Source organism: Mus musculus, chromosome 6 (genome assembly GCF_000001635.26).
Source record: "Mus musculus strain C57BL/6J chromosome 6, GRCm38.p6 C57BL/6J".
Lineage (NCBI taxonomy): Eukaryota > Metazoa > Chordata > Mammalia > Rodentia > Muridae > Mus > Mus musculus.
Genome location: NC_000072.6, coordinates 142755721 through 142781075, shown reverse-complemented (window position 1 = coordinate 142781075; position 25355 = coordinate 142755721). Strand labels below are relative to the sequence as shown.

Sequence of the window (25355 nt, the reverse complement as noted above, 5' to 3'; positions counted from 1 at the left end):
TTATTTATTTATGAAACCGTGATTTTGTCTCATTTCAAATTTGCTCTTTATTTCGGCAGTTTATATTAACTTACATAGAATTTGCTCCCATAGAGAAAAGCAAACAGTGGTCTGTAGTCATTCTCCATTACTTAAATCGCCTGTCACCAGCATCTATTGGTGTCACTGACCGCTGAGGGGACATTCAGCCAAGCTGTGGGACAATGCCCTCTAATGATTAGACAGGCTTTGGGGAGAAAGGGTATATTCCTGAGTAATTGGCCCAAGTGGGATTTTAATTAAAATAAATGAGGGTGGTCAACTAACCCTTGCTAGGTAGCATAGGCTAGACTGAGAAGTGAGTTTATTCATCCCCAGACAGAAATGTTTCAATCAGGCAATTATGCAAATGGATACTATTAATATTACTCGTTTCTTTCTTCCTTTGTTCCTAATGAAGGTCAATTGTATCCTGTTTGGCATGGTCAGCTCCTGAGCTGTGAGCCTTCATTAGGCTTCAGTGATGTTTCCCCTGAGACTCCAAAGACCGGTGGGAACTCCGAACGCAAAGAAAACTGAGGCCAGAGGGTGACAAGCCTTGTCACAGTATGCCTCCAGAGGTGCCAATCAAGTGAAGGGCTAATTACGGCTGGGCATGAACTGCCTGCAACTCCCCTGGACAGACAAGGCATGGTGTGCTCACATTAGCCGTTGGTCTCTCTTCTGTTCCACTCTGCACAGCTTTGTCTGAACATGGGTTTCTGCTATAACAAATGTGAAATGCACAAATCAAAGAAAGGGAACTTGAAGGCCTCACTATTTCCTGTGAAGCAAATGGCCGAGGTTTGGGAAAGCCATCCCCTTGCATTAAATTGAGGTGCCTTTCCAGGAACAGACCCCAGAGAGACAGGAAGATGATGACAGAACACCAGTGCATTATGGGAAGCACCGTGTATAGCAGCATGGTGACATTTCCTTAGCCACATCCTGTCCCGACTTTCCTGTCTTGCTCTCTACCTGTCAGAGCATCAGGCTTTTTGCTAAATGGACATGAATGCTCTCGTGATTTGTTTGTTTGGGGGTCAGGGTGTCATGAAGGCCAGGGATTATACATCTTGGAAATACTAACGTGGCCAGTCAGCACTGGGAACCTCACCTCCGAACAGGTCTGGGTCTGTAGGAGAGGGCTGGTAGCAATCGATGTCTGAGGCTGACTGAGAACCAGAGGACGATTGTCATGGGAGAGTGTTGAGGAACGAGGGCATGGGACAGTTTCTGAGCCTGAGTCCTACCCTGTTGTATTTATTCCAACTTCTTCAACTACAGGGTTCTAGCAACTCCGTGCGCACAGACCACTGAGTGGGCTTTCCTAATATGCAGACTATTAGACCGAAGCCCCGGGTTCTACACCTCTCACGCCAGGGGAGGGCTAGCACACATATTTGCACAATTATTAATTATAGTGAATTGTTGTTTTAAGAGCTTTGGTGTTGGCTGAGGGGCCATCTCCGAAGAAGCCTTACCAATCGCCCATCTGCTGCCTTAGTATGTTCTAGAGCTGCCACCTAGTGTCTGACCCCCGGTAGTTATAGCTGTCTATCGCTCAATTTTCACATCTATAAAATAGAGGAAGAAAAATACTTCCTTTATAGAGCTGTGTGGATTAAAAGAAAAGATATATAGAGGTTAATTTTATGGTCTGCAGCAATAAGGCAACAGTGCTAGGTAGCCAAACAGTCACTGAACGTGTATGAAAAGTGAGCGAGTCACCTTGGGTGAATGAACAAAGTCACAAGAGGTTTGTCTACAGGCAATCTCCCCCTCCCCCAAGCAGAGGCATGTGTCCTTCAGGCTAAGAGGTGACATGTGTAATTTAAGGTACCCACCAGCTTGGAACAAGATAGTGACAGTAAACAGATTGGCTTTCTCTTCTGATCTTTGTCATTTAAAATACACATGAATATGGAGCAACCAGCTGTGAAGAAAGAGGGCATATTTAAGACAGGTAGAAAGTAGGGGACACAGCTAGTGCTCAGCTATCAGCAGTGAGGAGGGTGTGGAGGGTGGAAAGAGATCCCTGCTGGGGACCAGGAAGGGGCTCAGCAACTCCGGAGGTAAGGTGGAACCCCAAGTGCTCTGCTCTCTGCATATCCTTTGAATTTACTTTATTTTTTTAATTTAAAAATGTTATGTGCATCTGTGTCAGTGCATGCATGTGTGTACGTGCACTGGTCTGTAGGTGCCTGTGGAGGTCAGAAGATGGTGTTAGATCCCCTGGAGCTGGACTTACCAGCTCTCAGTGAGCCACCGAGGCACCCAGCATGGATGCTGGCAATGCACTGGGACCTGCTGAAGAGCAGGAAGTGCGGCATCTTTTCAGCCTCTATAAGCGAGTATTTTCCAGTGATTGTCTGGAGGCTTAACATGTATGTTTAGAAAGAATCCCAACACACCCTTAAACACCACCACAGGACTCATTTTCCTATGAATATGCATCAACCTCATCCTGTGTCCATAGCTCAGCTTAGCATCCCTTATCTAGACATTGTACAGTTATTACATAGCCATCACTGTATAAACACTGTAGTTATTACATAGCCATCACTGCATAAACACTGTACAGTTATTACATAGCCATCACTGCATAAACACTGTACAGTTATTACATAGCCATCACTATATAAACACTGTACAGTTATTACATAGCCATCACTGTATAAACACTGTACAGTTATTACATAGCCATCACTGTATAAACACTGTACAGTTATTACATAGCCATCACTGTATAAACACTGTACAGTTATTACATAGCCATCACTGTATAAACACTGTACAGTTATTGCGTTAGAGCCATCACTGTATAAACACTGTACAGTTATTACATAGCTATCACTGTTTAAACACTGTACAGTTATTACATAGCCATCACTGCATAAACACTGTACAGTTATTGCGTTAGAGCCATCACTGTAATCTACCTCTGGCATTTTCTTCTTTCTAAACTACTACTATCATCACCACCACCACCCTCTCCTCTTCTCCTGGGCAATGAAGAGTTTTGTTGTTGTTGTGTGTGTGTGTGTGTAAGGATTGTTATTGTTTTTAATCTTGAATGAAAATCCCATTGGATGTAGATTGAGATTGGAAGCCATTCTTATAGGAATTCCGACATTATAGGCCACTGTTCTTGCTCCCATGAAGCCCACCTGGAGTGATCTTCATTCTTCTGGGTTGTTCTCCCTGCTGCCTGTAGATCCCACCACGGCTTTCTTTCCATTAACCTGGAAGGTTTCTGGCCATCATTGCTTCACACATTTCGTCTGTTTTGCTTACATTCCTATCTATGCTCTACTTCTTTTGACTTGGTGTCATAGACCTTTTTGTCTCCATGTCTTTGAATTCCACTATTTCCCTTTAATTCATTTTTAGTGTGAGTGAGTGTGTGTGTCAGGGCAGGGCATGCCAATCACTTACTTTGCTGGAGACTCGGTGAGCTTCTGGGGTGTAGTAGAAGCTGGGCTGTTTTGAAATGATCACTCTTTACGCTGCCCCAGTCTCCTAGGACTCCTCCTGGGCTCTGGTCCTGTCTCCTGTGGTGTTCCCAGCCTGCTCCCTTCTTTGATGAAGCCATCTTTGTTGTTTATAATGGATTCTCCTGAGCTGAGGGACAAGAGCCTTCACATTGGCTCGCAGTCTTCTGAGGAGTAAGGAAGGAGTTTCCAGTAGCTCTCTTCCCCCTCTGCCTATGGCCATGGGGATTCTCTTGCTTGGATCCCAAGATCCAGATCCTGTTAAAGCCTGCTAGCAGCCCTGCCAGCAACCCCAAGTGCTTCTCACCCGACAGCCCATCCTTGGCTTTATCAGACACCACTCAATCGCCTCTCCATGGTATCTGGCTGCAACTGCTTTGGGAAGTTTGAGGTTCTCTGGATGAGTCTGGGTTACTGTTCAGACAATCTCCAAAAGTGTCTCTATCAGCGCCTGGCCATTTCCTGTTGGGAGGATCTAGTGGTGATCTGTGGGCTTCTGCCTGCCACAGCTGAACACACATCTTCTTGACCAGGGTTTCTATCAGTGGAAATGTAAGTAAGTACGAGTTTCAACAGTGAAGCTCTATTCTTGCCTTGTACAGTTTGGGTGACTGGAACATGGGCCCTAGGGTACTTTATTTTCTCTCACAGTGGCTCCGAGGGAGAACTTTTCTGAGGAATGAACAGCTCATGCTGATATGGGTGAGACTTGACAACAGGCTAAACAGGGGCACTGTTGGGAAATAACACAACACCTTGACTGACTGGGAGCAACCCAGAGTAATCGGAAGTGGGCTGAAAATACTAGGTTGTGGCCAGTGTTTGACCTGAAGTGGTTGTTTTCTGTGGTCAGCCTGGAGCCCCTAGAAAATTCTACAAAAGATAACATCAAACATGTGAACAAAAGACCTAGAAAAACCATTCACACAACTTGAAAGGGTGTTGGGCCGGCAGCATCAAACTCAGAACTTGCTATTTAAGCAGGAGAAACTGAGGAAAGCCATCTTAAGTCACTTTAAATTATCTGGGACAGTTCACACGCACTGACCTCCATATCCTTTTGTCCCAGCCTCCTGAGACATGTGCCTGAGGCATGCGCCACCATAGTCCCTAGGCCGTGACAATTACAATGGGGTCAGTGAGCTCACAGACTAAGGCCAGTGCTCTGGTTTGTTACATGAGCTGTCTCGTGTATAACCAGGGCTCACCTACAGACTAGGGGTTGTTAGATCTGAGATGTCCGTGCTAAGGTTAGAGGTGAAACCTGGGGCGAGAACCTTGGGGCACACACAATCAAACAACAAAGGAAGTCAAGAACAAAGTCAGGACAAGAGGCAAAGAAATGATGACAAAGCCACCTGTCTCTTCCTAACTTGTGTCTGCCTTCTAGGGACGACTCAGAATCGCAGACCCACGGTGACAGAACTGCTGGCAACATACAGTGGGCCGTACTTGTCAGCACTAATGGTTTGGGTTTTTTTGATGGTGGAAAGAGTTGTAAATGTTCTGTGAGCCACATTTCCTGCTTGTTAAGTGTCTATATTTATGCCTAGCTCTTGGGATCCAGGACAATCTGCATTGGCCACAGAAGTCACAGTGAAAGTTGAGTGCAGTATATGAAGGTAGCATTGCTTCAGCCATAGCTGCCAATGGTTCATTCTGCCCTCTCTAAATCAAGTAAGCACAGGCTTGAATGTATTTAAACCCCTGTATTTACCTGTGTGAGCGCTCACTGTGTGCACACTCAAAGCAGTCAGCGTGCTACAGACTTGGTGTCGGCTCTTGCTTCTGAATCTATACAGCTAGTGCTTGAAGGGAATGCCTAGGACAGGTCTTACAGTACAGAAACTTCAAGTCTGTGAACGGTAACTTTATTAACACAGGGGTGTCTTACCAGACTCATTGCTTTACAATAAATAAAATCCCAGCATCATTAACACCACACACACTAGTTTGACAGGGCACAATACAGAGTGGATTGTTTATGAGGTCGGAGCAAGACTAGGTCAATCCCTCGGTAATTACCTCGCATCAAGAGGAAAACAGACATGATTATGTCATGGGTTCAGGAACCATGATTGGAGAAAACTCAGCTTTGAGAATAGAGAACTAGCTCACGGATCAGACCACACACCTGCAGATTACACTTCGGGACTTGATCAAAACAATGCAAAATGGCTGGAAAAGGCTTCAATCTCCCTTTCCCCCACACTACAACATTTTCTATTTTTGGCATGAGTTATTAACTTTTTCTATCAGTAGGAAAATGTGCTCTGCAAACTCGCGGATGGCTCCCCGGCCACCGCTGCATTTGCAGATGTACCCCACAGCCTTCTGGGCCCCGGAGCAGGCGTCGGCAGGAACAGCGCTCAGGCCCACTCTCTTGAGGCATTCTTCATCAGACACTTCATTGCCTGTGAGACAGAGACCATTCACTATGAAAGCAGAACGTTCCAGCAAAACGATACAAACCATAACCAGTAATAGTTATATCCATAGGAATACTAACAGTCATACAGAACAAAACAATCCCTTTAAGTCCAAGTGTGACTGGGATCTGGAGGGAGCATGGAGCATACCCTTTACCTACTGTGTGTATTATAATGATCAGAAACTCTGTACTTGAATTACAAATGATAGCTTTGTTGAGTGAAAAATCAAATACACGTAAGGGTCCAAGCTATCATGTGGAGTGATTACAGCTTTAGATGACTTCATCACTCTTCCTCTCTATGGCCTATACTCTAGCTTCCTTAGAGGTAGAGTGTGGAAGGACTCCCCAGGCAGACTCCGCCTCCGCCGTGCTGTTAAAGGTGCACCACCACATCCTGGCCCTCATTCCCAAGCCTTTAAGCAGTTATAGCTAATAAAAAGATAGTGATCAAACTCACACAATAAATAACAATTCCTTAAAACAATTTAATAACTGATTATGGTCAAACATCACCAAGTATGTCAACACTCGTCGTCGTGTGTGGGCACAGCGGCGAGGAGGCCAGGTGAGTGTCAGAGGTCTCTCAGTCGTTAGCTTGCTCATGTACTTGGTGTGTGTGCACACGGAAGGCAGGGGACAGCTTGTGGGAGCTGCTTCTCTCCTCCTACCATGAGGCTTTGGAGCAAGTCCTGTGATCCACTGGGCCATCGTGCTGGCTCTTCAGACTGAGGTCTGAAGCCACCTTTCCAAGCCCTTCTGAACTGTCTTTTTCATTTTGAAATTTAAAAATCAGGAGCCCAGCCCACATGGTGCACTTGCTAATCCAAGTCCCCCCATTCCCAGCTACAACAGCTCTCTGGCTTCTATGTCATATAGTATGTGTAGGAAGGCTGTCACACTGCAAGCACTGAAATAAATATTAAATTCCACCCTCCCCTGCCTGCCCTGCCCAATACCTCATTTAGAAGAAACACCAGAGGCCACCAGTGAGATAGCCACCATTCTGGATCCGACTACCAGTAGCACTGAGAAAACACTGCCTCCCAGTGCTTAGTGTCCACCCACAGAAATGTTCCCCTGTAACTCACGTACTGAACTGAATGGTTCCCATGGAGAAGTAACACGCGAGTTACTCTAAGTGATCCTGTCTAAAGTTAAATTCTTCTTACAAGAGTTATCGAGATGCAAGCTTGAACCTACGATCCTCCTGCCTTCCCATGCTGGGCCTATGGGCACACAGCACCACGTCCAGCACAGTACTAACACTGCTCAGGAATCTTCAAAGACGTATGTGTCTGAATGGTTACCTGCATGCATGTCTCTGCACCTTGTGTATACAGTGCCTCTGGAGGCCTGAAGAGGGCGCTGGATCCCCTGGGCTGGAGTTACAGCTGGTTGTAAACTGCTGTGTGTGCTGGAAATCAAACTTGTGTTCTCTGAGAATAGCAGTGCTCTTAGTGAACCATTTTTACAGGCCTGGCATGTATTCTTATGTGCCTTTTTGAAACAGTGCTTGCATTCTGAAGTAAACATTTAGGAAGTATTCTCTACTTCCTAATCTCCAAGTTGTGTGTGTGTGTGTGTGTGTGTGTGTGTGTGTGTGTGTGTGTGTGTGGTGAAGGGGTGTTTAAGCCATACATATTCACCACAGCAGCATTTTCTTTAATGCAAACAAACGTTACGATCCAGGATAATTATCACTACTCCTTTGTCAATGCCTTCTGAAGTCTGACTCTCCGCCTATGCCTACATAAATGGCACAGTTCCTATATGAGGCGAAGCCTTCTGTTTTTCTCTCTAATGTTAGTACAGTTCACTCTTTGATGATGAGCACACAGTCATTCATATGGAAGCCTCTTTGAGCCTCATGGAAAATGGGTACAGCAGGAATCCTATGTATCACATGGGTGGTGCTTTCTATAGCAAATGTGCTATTGGACTGTTCTCTATATTGGGCTCCAAAGTTATCCCAGCACCTCAAGAACACAGGCTCGTGTGGGCCTCGTGAGGCCGGTGTCATCTGTCCGTGTCTGCTTCGTGCACAATCTGTGTGTAGTCACTGTGCACATCAGCAACTTTTCTTCTTTAAGACCATGCTGATAGCACCAGGCTGTCAACTCTACAGGCTTGATGCTGATTCAGGCAACTAGTTCCACGTGTGCATGCAGCAGGGATCAGCTAAGCACATCTCACACAGCTCTGAACATGCCACTAAACACAGATGCTGGCACAGTCCACTCGTGTGCATGGGCTGCTGGTGTGGGACAGGAGGTGGCTCCTTTTCTCTCTGTCAGTGGCACTGTCCCCCAAGTTCTTCCTTAAAATGTGTAAGTTAAAAAGCAAACAGTAAAAAGTGTTATGTGTCAGAGCCTGCTGGCCCTTTGCCTGGATTGTACAGCCTCTGTAGCAGCCCTAAGACATCGACTCCTGACACGTCCAGCTTACTGACGGTGGTGGTGACAGTGTGACTCCACAGTATGTGCTAGAGAAAGTCCACTAGCCGATTCTGACACACTGCCTGCCACGGTAGACTTGGAACAGCTGTGTCAATGGATATCTGTGGGTGGGGTAGTGGTGGTAAGCATGTGCCAGGGCTCTCATGTGGAGGTTAGAGAGTTAGAGGTTAAATGACTTTCAAAGGCCATTTCTCTCTTTTTACCAGACATATCCTAGGGAGCAACCTCTGGTTACCAGATGGGAAGTGACTGCCATTACACACCAGCCTTCTCCCGGGCCCAGACTGTACTAATGGAGTACTCTGGTCTGCACCTTAAGAGCTCCCCACTTCCCTACATCAGTCACTTAGGAGCCCTCCCTTCTGGTCACTTCTGACAGGGTAAGCAGAGCCTCAGATGACCCACCGAGATAGGCCACTTCTTTCCAGCACAGGCCCATCTCCTTCCTCCACTCATCCACGGTGGCCAGCTTATCGGACACACTGACTTCTGTTTTACAGTCCAGCTTTAGGGCAGAGAGCGTCTGCTTGGAGCAGGCCCGTTCTGAGATGAGCCTCACCTGGAAAAGAAGTGGGGTCGTTAGGAGGAGAGGGAAACAGATAGGCCTGATGAATCTGTGAAGACTCATGTCACAAATGAATGGTCCCCTGAGCCTCACAAAGCTTGCTTCACTTCCAAGGCTATCAAGGCACCACACCAGCTGTGCCCAGGGACACAAAGCCTGCTCCCTGTAGGTTACCTGCTCAGAGCATCACATAGTGAACATTCCTAGTGACTGTAATTACTTTTTCCTTCTCATACCATGTGCACACATGCTAAGCAGGTGTCTTATCTCTGAGTTTCAGGCCAGCCTCCTTTCCATGTCTAACTTGAGACAAGGCACTGCTGAGCGGCGTCAGTCCCTGACCTCGGGATCCCTAGTAACTGGGGTTTCCAGTTTGCACCACTGGGCCTGGCTTAATCTTCATTTTAAGAAAAACATACTTCTATACACTATGTTATTCTGAATTAATAGTTCCATTCACACGAATAAGCCATATTTTAAAGTCTACATGGAGCTTGCCCCTTTCTAGTTGCCAACGCTAGTTAAGGAAATTTTCCTTGTTTAAGGTCCTATGGAAAAGGAAGAAATATATTTAAAATATGACTAAGTACAAAATATTAATGGCTCAAAAAAAGCCCAATTTTATCTTTCAAGTGTTGATAGTTCTCTAGGAATACACCAAGCAATACTTCAAAAACTTCATGGAAATAGTGAGCTTTAAATCTCTTAAGTGCTGGAGTGCTCCCTGAATCAGAATCTTGCAGGTTATGATTACACTAAGGGGGCACATACCTCAATACCGCTTTTCTTTAATAAACTTATGCCAATAGCGTCTTTTACATCATAAGATATTATTTCTTTTTGGTCTCCTGATACATAAATGTGGCCATTGGTGAGACATCCATCAATATTACAAACCAAAAGCTTTATCTCCTTCAGCTTCTCTTTTCCAAAATAGCCAAATCTAAAAGAAACCGAGACAGAACTGTGAGCACAAATTCAACAGTCCCAACATGCTTCCTGCCACAGGCAGCAGCAGACAGCAGCGCTGTGGGTCACTCAGACACTGCTCTGAGCAGCACTGTGGACCACTCAGACACTGCTCTGAGCAGCGCTGTGGACCACTCAGACACTGCTCTGAGCAGCGCTGTGGACCACTCAGACACTGCTCTGAGCAGGGCTGTGGACCACTCAGACACTGCTCTGAGCAGGGCTGTGGACCACTCAGACACTGCTCTGAGCAGTGCTGTGGGTCACTCAGACACTCCTCTTCAGTTCACTTCACTCACACTCTGCAGACAGAACGAGAGCTCCAACAGGCAGTACTGCTTGCCAGACTGCACCTCCCAGCTCATCGCAAAAGTCATTGCAAGTGTTCTATATGCACACCTCCCCCATTCAAGGAAACTGAGTACAAAGACTGTCTCCAGTCACTGCCTAGGCCAGTTAGACTTGCTAAAGATAGACCTGGGCTTTGGTCCACTGCTATCTCAGGCTTTCCCCTTCCTTTACCTCAGAACTCTTTGCTCTGCGATCGGCCAATCGATGTCCACGTCGATATCCACACTGTGCTCAGCTCGCATTTCATAATATGCCATTTTCCCACCCTGAAGACAACAGAGATGCTGAGTGTTACTCATGTGTGTGTATGCAGCTTGGATCTGGGTTTACATCGAGAAAACAAAGACTCTAGTAAGCCAGCGACACACCCAAAATGATCACTTGGAAATGAGACTCAAGCCAAACAAGTGAGTTCTGAATTCTGTCTACCGCGCAGGTTCCCTGCATTCCTTTAAACAGCCAGGATTTAAGGTGAAAGGGTGGAGAGGACGCCCTCCCTCCAGCACTCCAACCACAGCAGATGTCTAGGACACTGACATCTGCTGCTTTTCCTCTGCCAGATGACAAGTTTCCAATGTCCCCTGACAGCAGCACCAGGCTTTCAGGTCTCTGGTCCCTGGCCAGTGTTGTTGGACTATCCACCTACAGTACCACCTACAGTGTTGGACTATCCACCTACAGTACCATTGTACCGACTGCCTCAGGTCCGCGGGGTGCACAGTGCATGACTAGGCTGAGGCAGAGTCCAGGGCACAGGCTGAGAGAGGAATGTTTCCTCTGATGTTGTTTCAATGACCAGATCAATTGTTGGAAAACTTTTTTTCCCTTTTTGTTAGATATTTTCTTCATTTACATTTCAAATGCTATCCCCAAAACCCCCTATACCCCCACTCCCACTTCCTGGCCCTGGCATTCCCCTGTACTGAGGCATATGATCCTCGCAAGACCAAGGGCCTCTCCTCGCATTGATGGCAGACTAAATTTTTAAAAACTGTTTTCACCCTAGGTCCTCTGCATATTCATTACAGTTGTGTAGCTTGGTCTTTATGTGGGACTCCTAACAGTGGGATGGGGCTGTCTTTGACCCTTCTGACTGCTTTTGGGACCCTTTCCCTCCATGAGTTGCCTTGTCCATCCTTGAAATGAGGTATGCACCTAATCTTATCACAGGCTGTTTTGCCACGTTTGGTAACACCCCTGGGAGGCCTGTTCTTTTCTGAAGGGAAATGGAGAAGTGGATCTGAGGGAGAGGAAAGAGGGGAGAGGAGAGGTGGGTGGGGGAAGGATTGGAAGGAGGGGAGGGAGGAGTCTGCAGTCGGGATGTAATATATGAGAGAATGAAAAGTAAAAACTGTTTTCACAAATCTTGTTACAGTGAGAAACACAATTTTTATCTACACATTAGGGAAGGGCTAGACCACAGGTGTCCTTAGAAAAGAACTAGGGATAGTGTGTATATGTGTGTGTGTGTGTGTGTGTGTGTGAGAGAGAGAGAGAGAGAGAGAGAGAGAGAGAGAGAGCGCTAGCCTTCCTCAACTCTACACCAAAACTGAATGCCCAATACTGTCCTAGAGACTAGGAAAAAAAATCTTTTGTTCTCAGAACATTTAGAGGTTTTCTTTTGGTGCTAGCAGTTGGAACTAGTCTTCTGCATGTTGAGAAGGTGGACCACCACTAAATTAGTCTTCAGTGCATGATGTTCCCGTGTGTGGATACACATGTGTAGGTGTACAAGTACGTGTGCTCATACACGTGTGAAGGCCTCAGAGTCACATTGGGAGTCCCCCAATCACTTTCCACCTACTCATTGGGACAGACCACCCTAGGTAGCCATGGTGGCCAGGTCTCCCTTTTTTGCACTGGAGTTACAGGCAGGACCACACCCCAGGCATTTAGTGGCTTCTGAACTTCAGTCTTCACAGTTGTGCAAGTGCTTTACCCAGGGCCATTTCCCCGCGTTCCGCGCCACCCCCGCCCCCGCCCTCAGCTCCTTCTATCCATGCTCTGCAACCTGTTCCCCACTGTTTTCGTAAAATAAGGGCCCATCTCAATTTTGGCAGTGTTGTGTCTGTCCTGAATTATGTCATGTTTAAAAGTGTATTTATTTTCATGTATATAGACTGTGTTTTGTTTGCATTCGTGTCTGTGCACAAGAAGAAGCTACTGAATCTGCTGGAACTAGAGTTACCGATGGCTGTAGGCTGCCACGTGGCTGCTGGGACGTGAACCTGGGTCCTCTGGGAGAGGAGCCAGTACTCCTAAGTGCCCACAGCGCCTCACTATTCCATTTTCAGAGCCATGGTGGTTCCCTCTGCACGGTGGGGTAGGGAACCCACGTAAGGTTTCTCATAGTCCACTGTAAGAGAGCTTGTCGTCAACAGTGAAAATGAGCCAATTTTCAAGTATATGACGTAGCCACATGGGCTCTAAGAATGAGACGGCCAACCTCTCCAAACTGCGAGCAGCAAGTGAGCACACAGACTGACACAGCCAAGGTGACCAGAGAGAAAACTAGGTGGGTCGACTCTCTCTCAGATCTGCTGAATTGGTTGTTTTCTGTTTGTAAAGTATAGAAATTATTTAACCACACAGCCATGATCTACTTGTAACCTAACATGGACACACACTGAGGGGCTAGTGCAAACCCGGATGGCAGGAGCTCTCGGCCTCCGTTCCATTTTTATCTCAGTGTTCCACTGAGCAGACTACACAGACAGTTCCTGGGAATCCCACAGCGCTCCTGGGAGGCAATGCTGCAGGTTAACATCCCAGATGCTAACCTTGCTTCTCCCAGAGCTCCAGAGCACAACACAGAAGGCTTTGAAGAGTTGTATAAAATGAATATACAAACCTGTAAGTAACCCATCTCTATCAAATGTCTTTTAGCAAAATAAAATGAGCCGTTCTCATATAACTCTCCATCCCAGTCTTGTCGACGAGGCCGTTTCGCTGGATTCAAGTTCAGAGGCTCAGTCACTTCACGAACTAAAAGCAAAAGCTACAGTAGTCTACATTACTTTGAATAGACACTGTTCACTTAATAACTTTAAAAGCACAAATAAAACTCCCCTCAGAATGCAGACATCTGTATCTAGATAAACAAAAGGCTGTAAAGGACAACTGCTAATATCCTAACGACTCGCCTCCCTTTAAATACTTAGTATCAGAGCGGCGTTTCGTGAGGAAACTCAGAGACGCAGGGTTAAGAGGGGTACACAGGCGCTGAGGGTTTGGAGGGCAAGCACCACCCTTTCACCAGTTCCAAGGACCGCGACTTGGCATCAAATATCACTCTGTGCTTGAGCTCCTCAGTCTATGTCTCATTAGTTCAGATGCAGTCATGCAGTGTGTGTATTTACCTAACCTGGGTACAATGTGCTTTCACAGAATTGTCATAGAAAACTAGGGACTTTCCTATTAAATCACTGAACCTTTTTGTTTTTTGGGTTTTTGTTGTTCTGTTTTGTTTGGTTGTTGTTTTGTTTTGTGAGAGTTTCATGTAGCCCAGGCTGGCCTCAAATTCCCTACTTAGCTGACTATCACTTTAAACTTCTGATGTTTCTGGTTCCACTTCCTGAGTGGTGGGATAACATGACAGCCATGTGCCACCATGCCCAGCATTACGCAGTGCTGAGATCTGAACTCAAAGCCTTATGTATGCATACACTGAGTATTGGCAGGCAGCTAAAAATCCAGGATTCAACAAGAAGGGCCAGGACAAGCCCTCTCCTGGGAAACAGGTTATGGAGCTTGAGGATGGGTGGTCTGCAGCTTGCTCACACTTGGCCCAAGCAGAGACTGTGCTGAGTGAGGACCTGAGGAGCGATTCTAACTGATGGATGTGGGCCACAGACGGTCAGGCATAGGGAACACAACCATAACACCAGTTCTTCCTACCCCCAAGTCCCTGTGCCGGGAGAGGCTGGAAGACCAGGCAGGAACCTTACAGGACCATGGGACTGGTTCTGTCTTTTCCTTACAGCGCCGTGTGCTGGTGTCTCCTGTCCTCCCAGTACCATGCATTGGCATCTCCTGTCCTTATATAACTCTGTGCTAGCATTTCCTGCCTGTCTATGGCAGCCGAGAGGGAGCCAACTGGACCTACAAGACCTTCCTGTAATGTGCACCTGCACTGGGCAGTGGGCTGGAATCAGTCTAATGAGTCTAGTACAACTGCATCACCATCATCAGCACCTTATTCCCGTGTCTCACAGGGAAGGTCCGTGCTCTCTGAAGGGAAATGTGGACTCCAATGTTTATGGCAAGTGCTTGCCACATCATGAGACACTTAGAGAAGCAGAAATATGAAAGCCACATTCAAGAGGATGAATGGGAGGAGAAGCGACTCAGAAATAAACAAAAATGCTAGAGTTTATACCAAGAACTGGTCCAGTAATTGCCATAAGTATGCTAAAGACATAAAGGAAAAGAGCTTGAATTGGATAAACATGGAAACTTCAACAGGGAATAGATGAACTCAAATATGCAGACTAGGAAAAACCTGAAGTAATTCAACAGCTAAACTGGCTGAAGAGATAATTAATATACTCTAACACACACCAGCTAGGATTGATTGATTGCTCAAAACTGACAGAGAAATAAAGAGAGCAGAGTCAATAGAGAAATACAAACCAGAAACTAAAAACTAACTTAGTATGGATTCCAGAAAGAGGACAAAGAAAACGTGCAGAAAAACACCTCAGGGCTCACACACACTAGCAAGTTTCTAGCCTACTTCAGGGGAACTAAGAAAAGCAGAGCCACACCACGCTGTAGAGAAGAGAAACCAGAGACTCTGAAGAGCAGCTGAGAAGGAGACACGCTAGACTTGAGAAATCACTGATCATGGAGATGGTAGCTGGTTCTCACTGAGAAAACATAGAAGATAGTGGCATCTTCATGCTGCAGCTTCAGAAACCAGTCTTAAAATGCCAGAAGAAAACAATTACCATGTTGTAAATATAGGATTATTAACAAGACACTGTGATCCCTCAATTCACTCTTAAATCGCAGGAACACTGTGTGCTTTTTCCTTCTCTTTGCTGTGTGCACAGGTCTAAGATGGTGACACATGTTAGAATGTGTGTGTACACGTGTGGGGTGTATGTATTAGAATGCAGGCCTGACATTGGCCTCAGGCATTTTCCTGTCTTTCTGTAGTTTACTTTGTGCAGCTGGGCCTCTCATTCAAACCTAGAGCTTGCGGACTGATGACTCTAGCCAGCCAGCTTCTCCCAGGACTCCCTTGTCTCTGTCTACCAAGTGCTGAGCCTATGGAAGGCTGTTATGGCTAACCTTCTTTTACACATTTGGGGGGTCAGAATCACACGCTGTGGTGAATGACGTAGCTGTTTCCTCATTCTCCTGCCATTTGTATCGCTACTTTTAAGAGACACTTGAGTTTGCACTTCCAGTGCTGCTAGGACCGCCATGTTGGACGGCACATCTACCGTCACAAGCATAGACAATGTAACAGGGAACCTGTGATGTACTGATTGCACAGCAGCTATGACTTTATAAACAAGGAACATAACAGAGCCCAAGAAATGCCAGCCTGGTTTCCATGGTATCCACCAGCTGTATTCTGCTTCCCAGGGGCTCCAAAGGATCACAGCACGTGAAGAGATGAAAGAGCTGTCCCTGGCACTCACTCTTGAGTGTTGTGACTCACACTCTCTCACACTCTTGAGTGTGTTTACTTAGTCACTCCCAGCTTCTTTCAGATGTATGGCCTAGCACATCACTTTACCTTGAGGGTCTCCCTGGGGAGGGTCTGGTATGATCTGTCTGAGGCTCCCCTAACAGGCCAAGAGCAAACACAAAGCTTCTGCTATGAAAACTGGCGTGCCTGCTTCAGAGCTCACAGAAACATAGGCTAGGACGTCTGAAGAGTGGGGGATGAAGTGCTTTGGTTTTCACCATTTTGCTTTATAGCAAGTTCTAGACTGGAATATCCTGTCACTGCCTACTGCAGCTGTACCCCAAGCACTGTCAGTGTTCCCTAGCTCTCTTTCTGCTGACAATGTTTATACTAACAAAACAAAACAAAGCTTGGCTTTTAGTACAATGAGTTGGTTACCTCCTTTCTGAATTTCACTCCATCGAAACTGATGGCGCCTCACAACGGAGAAGACAGAGTCATATCCTTCTTCTCGGATCATTTCTGCAACTTTCTGGAGGTCAGTGGGATGTAAACATGGAGATGTGGCTTGGATATTCCCCACAATGTCAACCTCTGAGGACAACACAAAAGGAAGGCATCAAGCACCACCCTGGTGATCACACAATACTGACGTCTTATGAAATGTTCACACAAGGCTTGTGTTGGTACGATCTGAATTGAGTAGTCAAACTCATACCATTGTGATAATTCAGGAATTCTACAATGGCGTCTAGTGAGGTAGAGCTGTCTTTGGACGTTTCAGAACTTCTTCGATGGACCTGTGCACCAAACTGTTTGGCCACATTCTCAATTTCATCATGGTCTGTTGAAACCCACACACTGTTTGGACAGTAAAAAGAGAGTTAAATAACAGAGTCACCAGAAGGGACTGCCAACGTAAGGCAGAGCTCCGCACCAATGCACACAACTTGGCGTTGAAAAAGTTTTTGCACAAGTACAGCAACATTAATCTAGGCATCGTGGTATGTGCCTGAACCCTCAAGGCTCAGGAAGCAGGTTGGGGTGATGTTCCTGAATCCCAGGCCAACTAGTGCCACATAGGGAGACCTTGATTCAACGCCCCCCAAAACCAAAATAAAAAAAAAACAGAGATCCAAAAACAATGCACAAAAACAAAAGAGCAACACACACAGAGAATGTTATTTAGGTTCAAAATTCTATTTCTACAAACTAGGAAAAATGAACCCACTCAGTATTTTTGAGATAGTCATAGACTACGTTAAGATATCACTAGAAGTCAAATCTAAAGCGAGCTGAAGGTGATTTGCCAATTTAAACCCAAAGTATCATTCACAGGACAGGAATATGTATGTAAAGTACACTGGACTTAGCTGAACTGATGATCAGAAGAGAGTCAATGTCCAGACTTGGGTTCCCGTGCCCAGAAAAATCCAACTTTATGCTTAAAGCAGTGAGCATGTGGACATCTGAGCACTCACCACTGTGGCAGAGACCATGGCTGCACAGGCTGGGGAAGGCCTAGCTCTAAGCACCGCAGCTCAGCTGCCTACTGCATTCTGTATGCCCGAGACAGAGAGCCAAGTGCTTCTCTGTGCAGACAAGCTAGTCTCTACTGAGGCTCTCTTTTCTGAACCTTCACAAACTCCCATTTCTAAATATAGAGGACATAAATGTTACTTGGACCACAATGCTTTAATAATGGTAGGATGCAGATAGTTCAAGATTTGGACTCTGTCATACACGTGTACTCTTTTCTTTCTGTCCAATTCATTCAGCATTTACGGAGAGAGAAAGAATATACACACCTTATTTCCAAGATCACTTAAGAAAAGGAAATTTTCTACCCTCTAGATTTCATTTATTAAGTTCATATATTCCCTTCCGCACTTGTAGAAAGAGGATTTACGGGCTGGAAAAAAGATGATTCTGTGGTGAGTATATTTACTAGGTGATCTGAGTTCAAACCTCTAGTCCCTACTGAAAAAGCCAGACATGGCTGCCAGGTGTACCTGTAACCGAGAATTCTGATAGACAGAAACAGGATTGCTGATGACTGCTGTCTGCCAGCCTAGCTCCAACCTCAGTGAGAGACCCTGCCTTATGGAATCAGGTGGAGAGTGATCACTCATTCTCTCTCTCTCTCTCTCTCTCTCTCTCTCACACACACACACACACACACACACACACACACACACACACACACACGGCCCACCACTATCTATTTAAGGATACATAATTGAGGATTTAAATTGAGGATAAAGTCACTAAGCCCCCATCTCCTTATGATTTCTTTTGTGCTGTAGATGGTTTGGTGACAGACTCCCTACCCCTGCCCGCAGTGGAACACTGATGCTAATGAAACAACTGAGCTGGGCTTTGAACCTGCAGGTGAAGGGAAGGATAAGGAAAGCACAGAAAAATGAAGGAGCATGCAGGCACGTGTCTCTGGCAATTACTTTACAGCCCAAGAACTGTGTGATGATTACAGTGGAGGTCCAGGGATCAGCTTTAAATGTTTGCAAGATAAATTAAAAAGTTTATCAGTTTGTCCCCCTTCCTTCCTTCTCTTATTCCTCATCTCAGAAATGCTTGCTGGGGTCTGTCTGGACTGGGGTTTGACAGCTATTTCAGGACAATGCTTCCTCTTGGCCTTTCAGTAGAGACAGGCCCATACAATGTGGTAATTCCTGCTAAGCAGTCAGGGAGAGACTCGAGAATCAATTCGGTACCCACACTCCTTCTAATGCCTTAACTTTCCCACACATGCTTTACAGTTCTTGCTGTCTACTACATACTTGGCTTGTGTTTGATGAATGGATGGGCTGGAGAATGCTTACGAGCAGCAATGTCTCAGCTCAGCACAGCACAGCACAGGTGCTGCTAACTATAGATGTGCATACAGCGATGGGCATTAAATATAAGCTGCCTGCCACAGAAGGAAGAGGCACTGAAACAGGAGACGTAACAAACTGTGCACTGGCTAATTTAATCTGGAAGAAAACTAAAAAGCTTTGCTTATATGACATGTGACAACGTACTTAACACAAGGGACCAGTGGACACACCTTTCTTTGGTTGAGGGCCATCAGATGGAATGGGTAAGTGAAAGAATGTCTGAGAATGAGCAGACCTAGAAAGTACTCCAGGAAGTAAGTGTCAGTGGCTTTAATCTGGAATGAACTGATGCTCCACCTAACTCAATACACACAGTACCAACTATGGTGCCTGTGACAATGACTTTAAACCACAAAGTGTCATTTCAAGGATGATAATAGAGCACAGGCCCCTCACAAATCATAAACATGAAGGCTTAAAAATGAAACTAAAATGTATGCCAATTTTCACCACTATGTTATACAAGAGTCAAAAGATCAACTTGTTCTCTGATTTGCTCACACCATGCTAACGCATGGTTGAAAATCACGGGTCTTCCAGGCTCGAGGAACAGTCTTCTAGCGAATATGCTCACCAGCTAGTTTCTGGACTGCTGACCGTCTCAGGAGAGTTAGTAACCTGGAAAAGTTCTGTTAACTTCTACCATGTGCAGGCTGAAAACTCTGCCCCTAATCCCCAGTCAAAGCATGGCTCTGAACAAAAGAATCTCTGGTCCTGAAAAACACACTGAAACAGGCCACCACATACTTCTTCCATCTCCTCCTAACCTAAGTGTTTGCTGAAGAAAGAAGCAAGCGCTGCAGGCAGGGAGGATGCTGCAAAGTCCTCCGGGGGGTCCTACAAAGCCAGTTCAATCTCAATGCATACACTTAATGGAGGATCTAAGATTCGCTGCTAACCAGAATGAGGAGGACAGGGTTCTCTCAGACTGTGTAATGGTCTACTGGTGTACGGCCACATTCCTTCATTCATGCCCACTTTTTTAACATACAGGCTCAGAACTGAGAAATTACAACAGAGACCATCTGGCCTGCAAAACTGGCAATATATATTGTGTGGTCCTGTCTAGAAAAAGTCTGCTGGAATCTGCAAGACAGAATAAAGACACATTTCCATTAACCGTCCAAAGTCAAAGAAAAGGCATTTTCAGGATTACTAGTTCTTCATTTACAAGCAAGGGAACCATGGCCCATGGGAAGAGACAGATTATTCTCAGAGCATTCGATACAAAGAAGCACTGCCAGTTAACATCAGGGCTGAGGGCACATTATCTCCCTGAATCCCCAATGAGCCTCTCCTCTGAGGTGTATGCTCAAATCCACCCTGTACATGGAGATGTTGGGGTACAAAGGGGCAATGGTGGGTGTGGTGACTACTACAGAGAAGCTGTGGTCAACACCCTCACCATCCTAAAAACTGAGGCACCAAGCAGCAGTATTGGGCTACTTTCAGAGTGGGTCAGCAGAGACTCAGGGAAGCACTGCTGGCCCCTTCTCTTACCCAGTTAATCCTGACAGGTCCTCACAGAGGGTTAGTGCTCATAGCAGGCACCACTAGAAACAGAGTGAGGTCTGTCAGACCAGTTAGAGGGTAGAGCTGGCCAGCTCAAGCTGCTGGCCCATGGAAGGGATTTATTCCTCCTAGTCGTTGTTATCACTTCAGGTACTATACGCAGCTCAAAGAACCAGAGAGCAGCAAGGGCTCACGTCCTCCACAGATGGAGGACTGCTACAGAGAAGCTGATGCTCGCATTATTCTTAGTGGGATTTTGTGTAGATGAATCTACATTTTTTTTTTCACTTTATGTTTGTGGTGTGCAGGAAGAGGGACACACAATTGCCTGTGTGGAGAAGTCTGTTCTGTCCTTCCACTATGTGGATGCCAGGGACCAAATTCAGACTCTTGGGCTTGGTAGTCAGTGTAGTTATCTGCTGAGCTAGTTCACCAGTGGACCCCACACAGATACGTTCCAATAAATGAAGCAGGAGCTCTCCTCACTCGGTGACTTCTCTAGCCTTCCTCATGATGCTTCCGTGAGGGCTGTCTGTGGACTTATGAGGTGGGCTGACTGAAGGAATGCAGGCATTGTTTTCTACTTAACAGTGACTGGCTTGAGGATGAGTCAGGGATACAGTGGGGTCTGATGAGGTAAGGATTTTCAAACGTAAAGGCGAGCAGACCTGACTGCTCCTGGAAAGGCACAGGTGCTGCAACTAACGAAACCCAGACACTAACAACTACAAAGGGCATGCTGTCCTCCACAGCCACTGCAATAAGGAAGAAACTAGACTCCAGTATCCTGAAATCAGAAACCGGAAACATTTTTAAAGACAGGAGAGGCAAGGGAGAGGCATCAAGAGGTATTCAAACAGTCAGTCCACACAAAGAACCTTCTGTATTTATGAACAGTTTATAGACAGGAAGAGAGACAAGTGCCTATCCTCATGACAAGCTACACTGCAGAAGGTCCGCAGTTCACATGAACAGGGAAGGTACATGTCTGAACAGTCCTATCATGGAGGAGAGAGTTTTTATGACTGAAACTTCCTAAGTTCACTCTGTAAGAGAGGGCTTAGGGGTCTCTGAGCCCATCATGATTTCCCAGGAACAGTCTGTTCAACCGGAGGCACTGCAACTTCTCAGGTGGGAATGCCATGAGAGCGAGACCGAATCAACAATATGGTCTTAAGTGGACAAAGACTATGGTCACATATGCAGAGGCAGATGGATCTCCTAACACTCTGCTTGACATCAGAAAGGGACAACCCATCCTGAGACAAGAAACTGCAGATTCTCCTGACAGAGCACACCATCTTGTGTACTTATAGTAACAAATCTCATCTGATACCACACACGTGTTCTACATGTTGCTCAGCTGTGGTAGTTGTGGTGATAGTGCATCAAACAACCTAAGGAAAGACTTCTTTTGAGTCACTTTCTGACATCTTTCTATTACTTGCTTAGCGTGAACATTGTGGCCTGTGATGGGGCAGAGTATCATGGTGGAGGGAACACAGTGCAGCAGAGATGTCTACCTCATGGCAGCCAGGAAGTGCAGAGATGAGCTTGGACATCACAGCATGTGGCATGGACTAACAAGTGTGTTTTTCACTGTTTAACCACACTCCCCAAAGAACTAACCAGTAGGGCAGCCTTGTCTGTGACGGGTAAGGGGAACTGTCAGGAAGACAGCTATCTGTCACATCACCTCCAATCAGTCACTTTTCTTCAGGTTTACAAGGGTCAGGAATGCCTGCTGACACCTGGATGTCACACCATCAAGAGAGTAGACAACCAAGAAAACAGATGACCATCTTGTGTCCATGTGACTAGGGCTAAAAGTTGACTCCTCAGAAATCCCGCATGTTCTGCACAGCATCACCTCTGAAGAGATGGAACAGGGGTGTCACCTTTGATTCGAGGCTTGTGCCCAACAAGCCTTACTCTTCCTATCAGTGTCCATGGCTCCAGAGGGGGCATGGGGCTGCGCCTGTCAATGGTTCTACATAGCTGGCTCCTGCTGCTGCTCTAACCCTTGGCTCAAGACAGCAATACCCAGTCCCATAGTAATAGACAGCACGTGCTGAATAAAAGATTCATCTTTTGTTCTTAAGCCTAATTACGGGACATAAAGACTTACCTGTGCATATGTGGTGGGCGTTTGTGTGACTACATGCATGAGTGCCTTGGTACATGTGTGGAGGTCAGAGAGCAACCTCAGGCACTGGTCCTCACATGTCACCTTGTTTGTGACAGGGTCTCTCTTTCGTTGTTCACTGGGTACACCAAGCTGACTGTCCCCTGAGTTTCCAGATTCTCCTGTCCTGCTGTAATTGCAGATGCACTAGACTCTCACTTGGATTTTATGTGGGCTCAGGGAATGAGATCTTAGTTCCTCAGACTTACATGGCAAGCATTCTGTCCAGAGCCATCGCCTCTATCAATTACCCTCCCACTCCCCTTAAAAGATTGTATAGTGTGAATATGTCCACGTGAGACCAAGGGCCTGTGGAGACCAGAAAAGGATATCCAATCTCCTGGTGCGGAGTTTCAGGCAGTTGTGAGCTATCCAACAATGGTGCTGAGAGCTGAACTTGGGTCCTTTGGAAAACCAGTACGTGCTCTCAAGCGCCGGGCCATTTCTCCAGTTCTACCAGTACCCTTTCTGAATCCACTCTGAAAGTCATTTCCTGACATGGGACCTGAGAGTCATGAACAATAATTTTGTTCTCAATCTATGGTCAGTATGACTTCAAACTCTTTTCCCTTCATAGATGTTACTTTGTCCCTGTGGCCTATACATAATTAACTTCTCACTCCTTTGCAGTCTGCATTCTGAGAGGTTTAAAAACACAAAACCAAACAAAAACCAATCGAGAGCTCCGTAAGGGATAGAACTGTGCACGGACCGTCTTGCTATCTCCTTGCGTGTGTATGGAAAAAAGTGGGGCTCAAGAAATGTTTACTGAGCTGAACCAAATTCACGATACTCCCCTATCTCTCCTCAGCACACTTCCTATTACGTGTTATTTTCAGAAGCCAGCTGTTTCTTTAGCTCCACCCAGAGCTTCCTTTGAGTCAAAACACAAAGAAAACTCATACATTTATATCTTTTGCTATCCCATCTTTAAACAATGTCAGTTGGGTGAAAAAAAAAATCTGCCTTCATAATATGGGGAAATCAATAGCCTTCTGAATCAATCATCTTAAAAGCCAAATCATCAAAAGGTAGCAATAAATTCAAGCAGAATTTGGATGCAGCTAGCACGGGCATTTAAATTCCTTGTTGGCAAAGGATTTTTATCTCCCTCCTTTGATGAATGGCATCAACTTGTAACTCCTGATCAATCCGGTGGAGGCCGAGAGGATGCAGAGATAAAAACTGCCTTTAGTGAGGCCAAAGTTCAAGAGGTAGGCTAAACCCATTCACACCCATAAAACAGTCATACCTCGTACACACGTAGGGACCATTTCCTCTTTGTGCTGACTCACAGCCTCACAGCCAGAGAATATTTTTTTCTCAAAGGTGAGGGAAGACTCTCTAAGCTGGGGAGCCCCAACTCGACTCCATTCATGCACCTGCTGCCTCCCGGGCCTTGCAGCACCCGGCAGTCTGCGCAGCCCAGAGGTGACAGGCGCCCATCAAGCAGGGGCGACCCAGGGTCAGGCCTGGGGACCCCGACCCCCGACCCCCGACCCGGGCCCGGCTCCCGCACATGCGCACCTCTGGAAGACCCCCGCATCCAGGGCGGCGCGCAGGACCCAGCCAATGAGCGGAACCCCCGCCAGGCGCTTGATGTTCTTCAGTGGGATGCCTTTGCTGCCGCCGCGGGCCAGCACCAGCGCTGCCAGGTGCGGCGGCTTCTCTAGGCCGCGCCCCGCGCCCCGGCTGCGCTGCAGCTTCGGGGGCCGGCCCCGGGACGGCCGTCCACGCGGGGCGGGCCCCGACGTGGCGGCCCCCTTCTCCAGCGCGTCCATCTTCCTCCCACGCCGCCGCTCCAACGTCTCCACATCCGGGAGCTCGGCCCCGCCGACTCCACTCGGTACCGCCCGCCTGCTGTGGCAGCTGTAGGCCACGCCCACGGCTCCGCCAGCCCCGGGGCACGCTGGGAGTTGTAGTTCCCCGCGCCGTCACCCTGCAGTGGGGCCGGCCAGGTGAGCTCAGAGGAGCCTCTAGTTGAATGGCGCTTTGTGCAGTGTTCAATAATGTCTGGAGATTTCTAAAATAAATGAGAATTAGTCCTCCTCCACTCATCTCCTCCTCTCCAGCCTCTTTCCGTTTTCCCATTTCTTCCTCCCCTTACACCTTCCTCCATTTCTTCCTTCTTCCCTTTTTTTTCCCTCTCCAACCACTCCCCATCAACATACTAGGTAACTTCAGGTCATGAGAAGCTGAGTCGGGTTTACTGGGCAACAGCCCCTAGCCATAAAGAATTGCTTAGTCCCAGCCTAATTGTTTCACAAACAATATTTTGGGCTCTCAAACAGTATGAGAGAGAGAGAGAGAGAGAGGGAGAGAGAGAGAGAGAGGCAGACAGAGAGAGAGGCAGAGAGAGGCAGACAGAAAGAGAGACAGAGACAGAGAGAGAGACAGAGAGAGAGAGAGAGACAGAGAGAGAGAGAGACAGAGAGAGACACACAGAGAGAGAGAGAGAGAGAGAGAGAGAGAGAGAGAGAGAGAGAGAGAGAGAGAGAATGTCTGTAAATGGGCTCAACCTGCAACAGCAGAAAGCTTGGGGCCCCTCGCTGTTGCAATAAATCAGTCTCAACCTGTGGGGATCAAGGTCTATCTTCTCTACCTCACTTTTCTTACAGTTATCATCATCCTCTTTTCTTACAGTTATCATCATCCTCTGCTTTGCTCTCTGACTGGAGCTAGCCTTGAACTCACTATATAGTTCAGATTAGCCAGGAACTCATGACATAGCTCAGGGTGGCCTGGAACTTGAGGCAATCTGGCTGAGCTGCCACTCCCAAGGAATGAATGAATGAATGAACTGAAGACCCTCCCCACTTGGAAACTTCTTAGT

The 25355-nt window shown here is 46.6% G+C and overlaps 1 protein-coding gene and 1 long non-coding RNA gene across 3 annotated transcripts; both read right to left on the bottom strand.

The window, feature by feature from the left end:
- Positions 1 to 5361: 5361 nt before the first annotated feature.
- On the bottom strand, positions 5362 to 24390 carry Cmas (cytidine monophospho-N-acetylneuraminic acid synthetase). 2 transcript variants are annotated; one of them, NM_009908.2, is made up of 8 exons: positions 24050 to 24390; positions 16647 to 16789; positions 16367 to 16522; positions 13139 to 13272; positions 10459 to 10553; positions 9739 to 9910; positions 8808 to 8961; positions 5362 to 5926 (listed from the first exon to the last, which is right to left on the bottom strand). In NM_009908.2, exons 1-8 carry the CDS (start codon positions 24301 to 24303, stop codon positions 5736 to 5738), a joined length of 1299 nt encoding a protein of 432 aa, NP_034038.2. In that variant the 5' UTR covers positions 24304 to 24390; the 3' UTR covers positions 5362 to 5735. The 2 variants fall into 2 exon arrangements, with proteins under 2 accessions (NP_034038.2, XP_030110994.1); XM_030255134.1 differs by lacking the exon at positions 24050 to 24390 and adding an exon at positions 23775 to 24032.
- On the bottom strand, positions 21222 to 23768 carry LOC115490443. The gene is made up of 2 exons (XR_003956544.1): positions 22466 to 23768; positions 21222 to 22209 (listed from the first exon to the last, which is right to left on the bottom strand). It is a non-coding gene; the product is annotated as an uncharacterized LOC115490443 (long non-coding RNA).
- Positions 24391 to 25355: the final 965 nt, after the last annotated feature.

Coding starts and splice junctions, on each gene's coding strand:
- Cmas (NM_009908.2), bottom strand. CDS start 24,303: ATGGACGCGCTGGAGAAGGGGGCCGCCACGTCGGGGCCCGCCCCGCGT. Junction 16,523..16,646: donor ATTCCTGAATTATCACAATG/GTATGAGTTTGA, acceptor TGTTGTCCTCAG/AGGTTGACATTGTGGGGAAT. Junction 9,911..10,458: donor GCAGAGCAAAGAGTTCTGAG/GTAAAGGAAGGG, acceptor GGTTTCTTTTAG/ATTTGGCTATTTTGGAAAAG.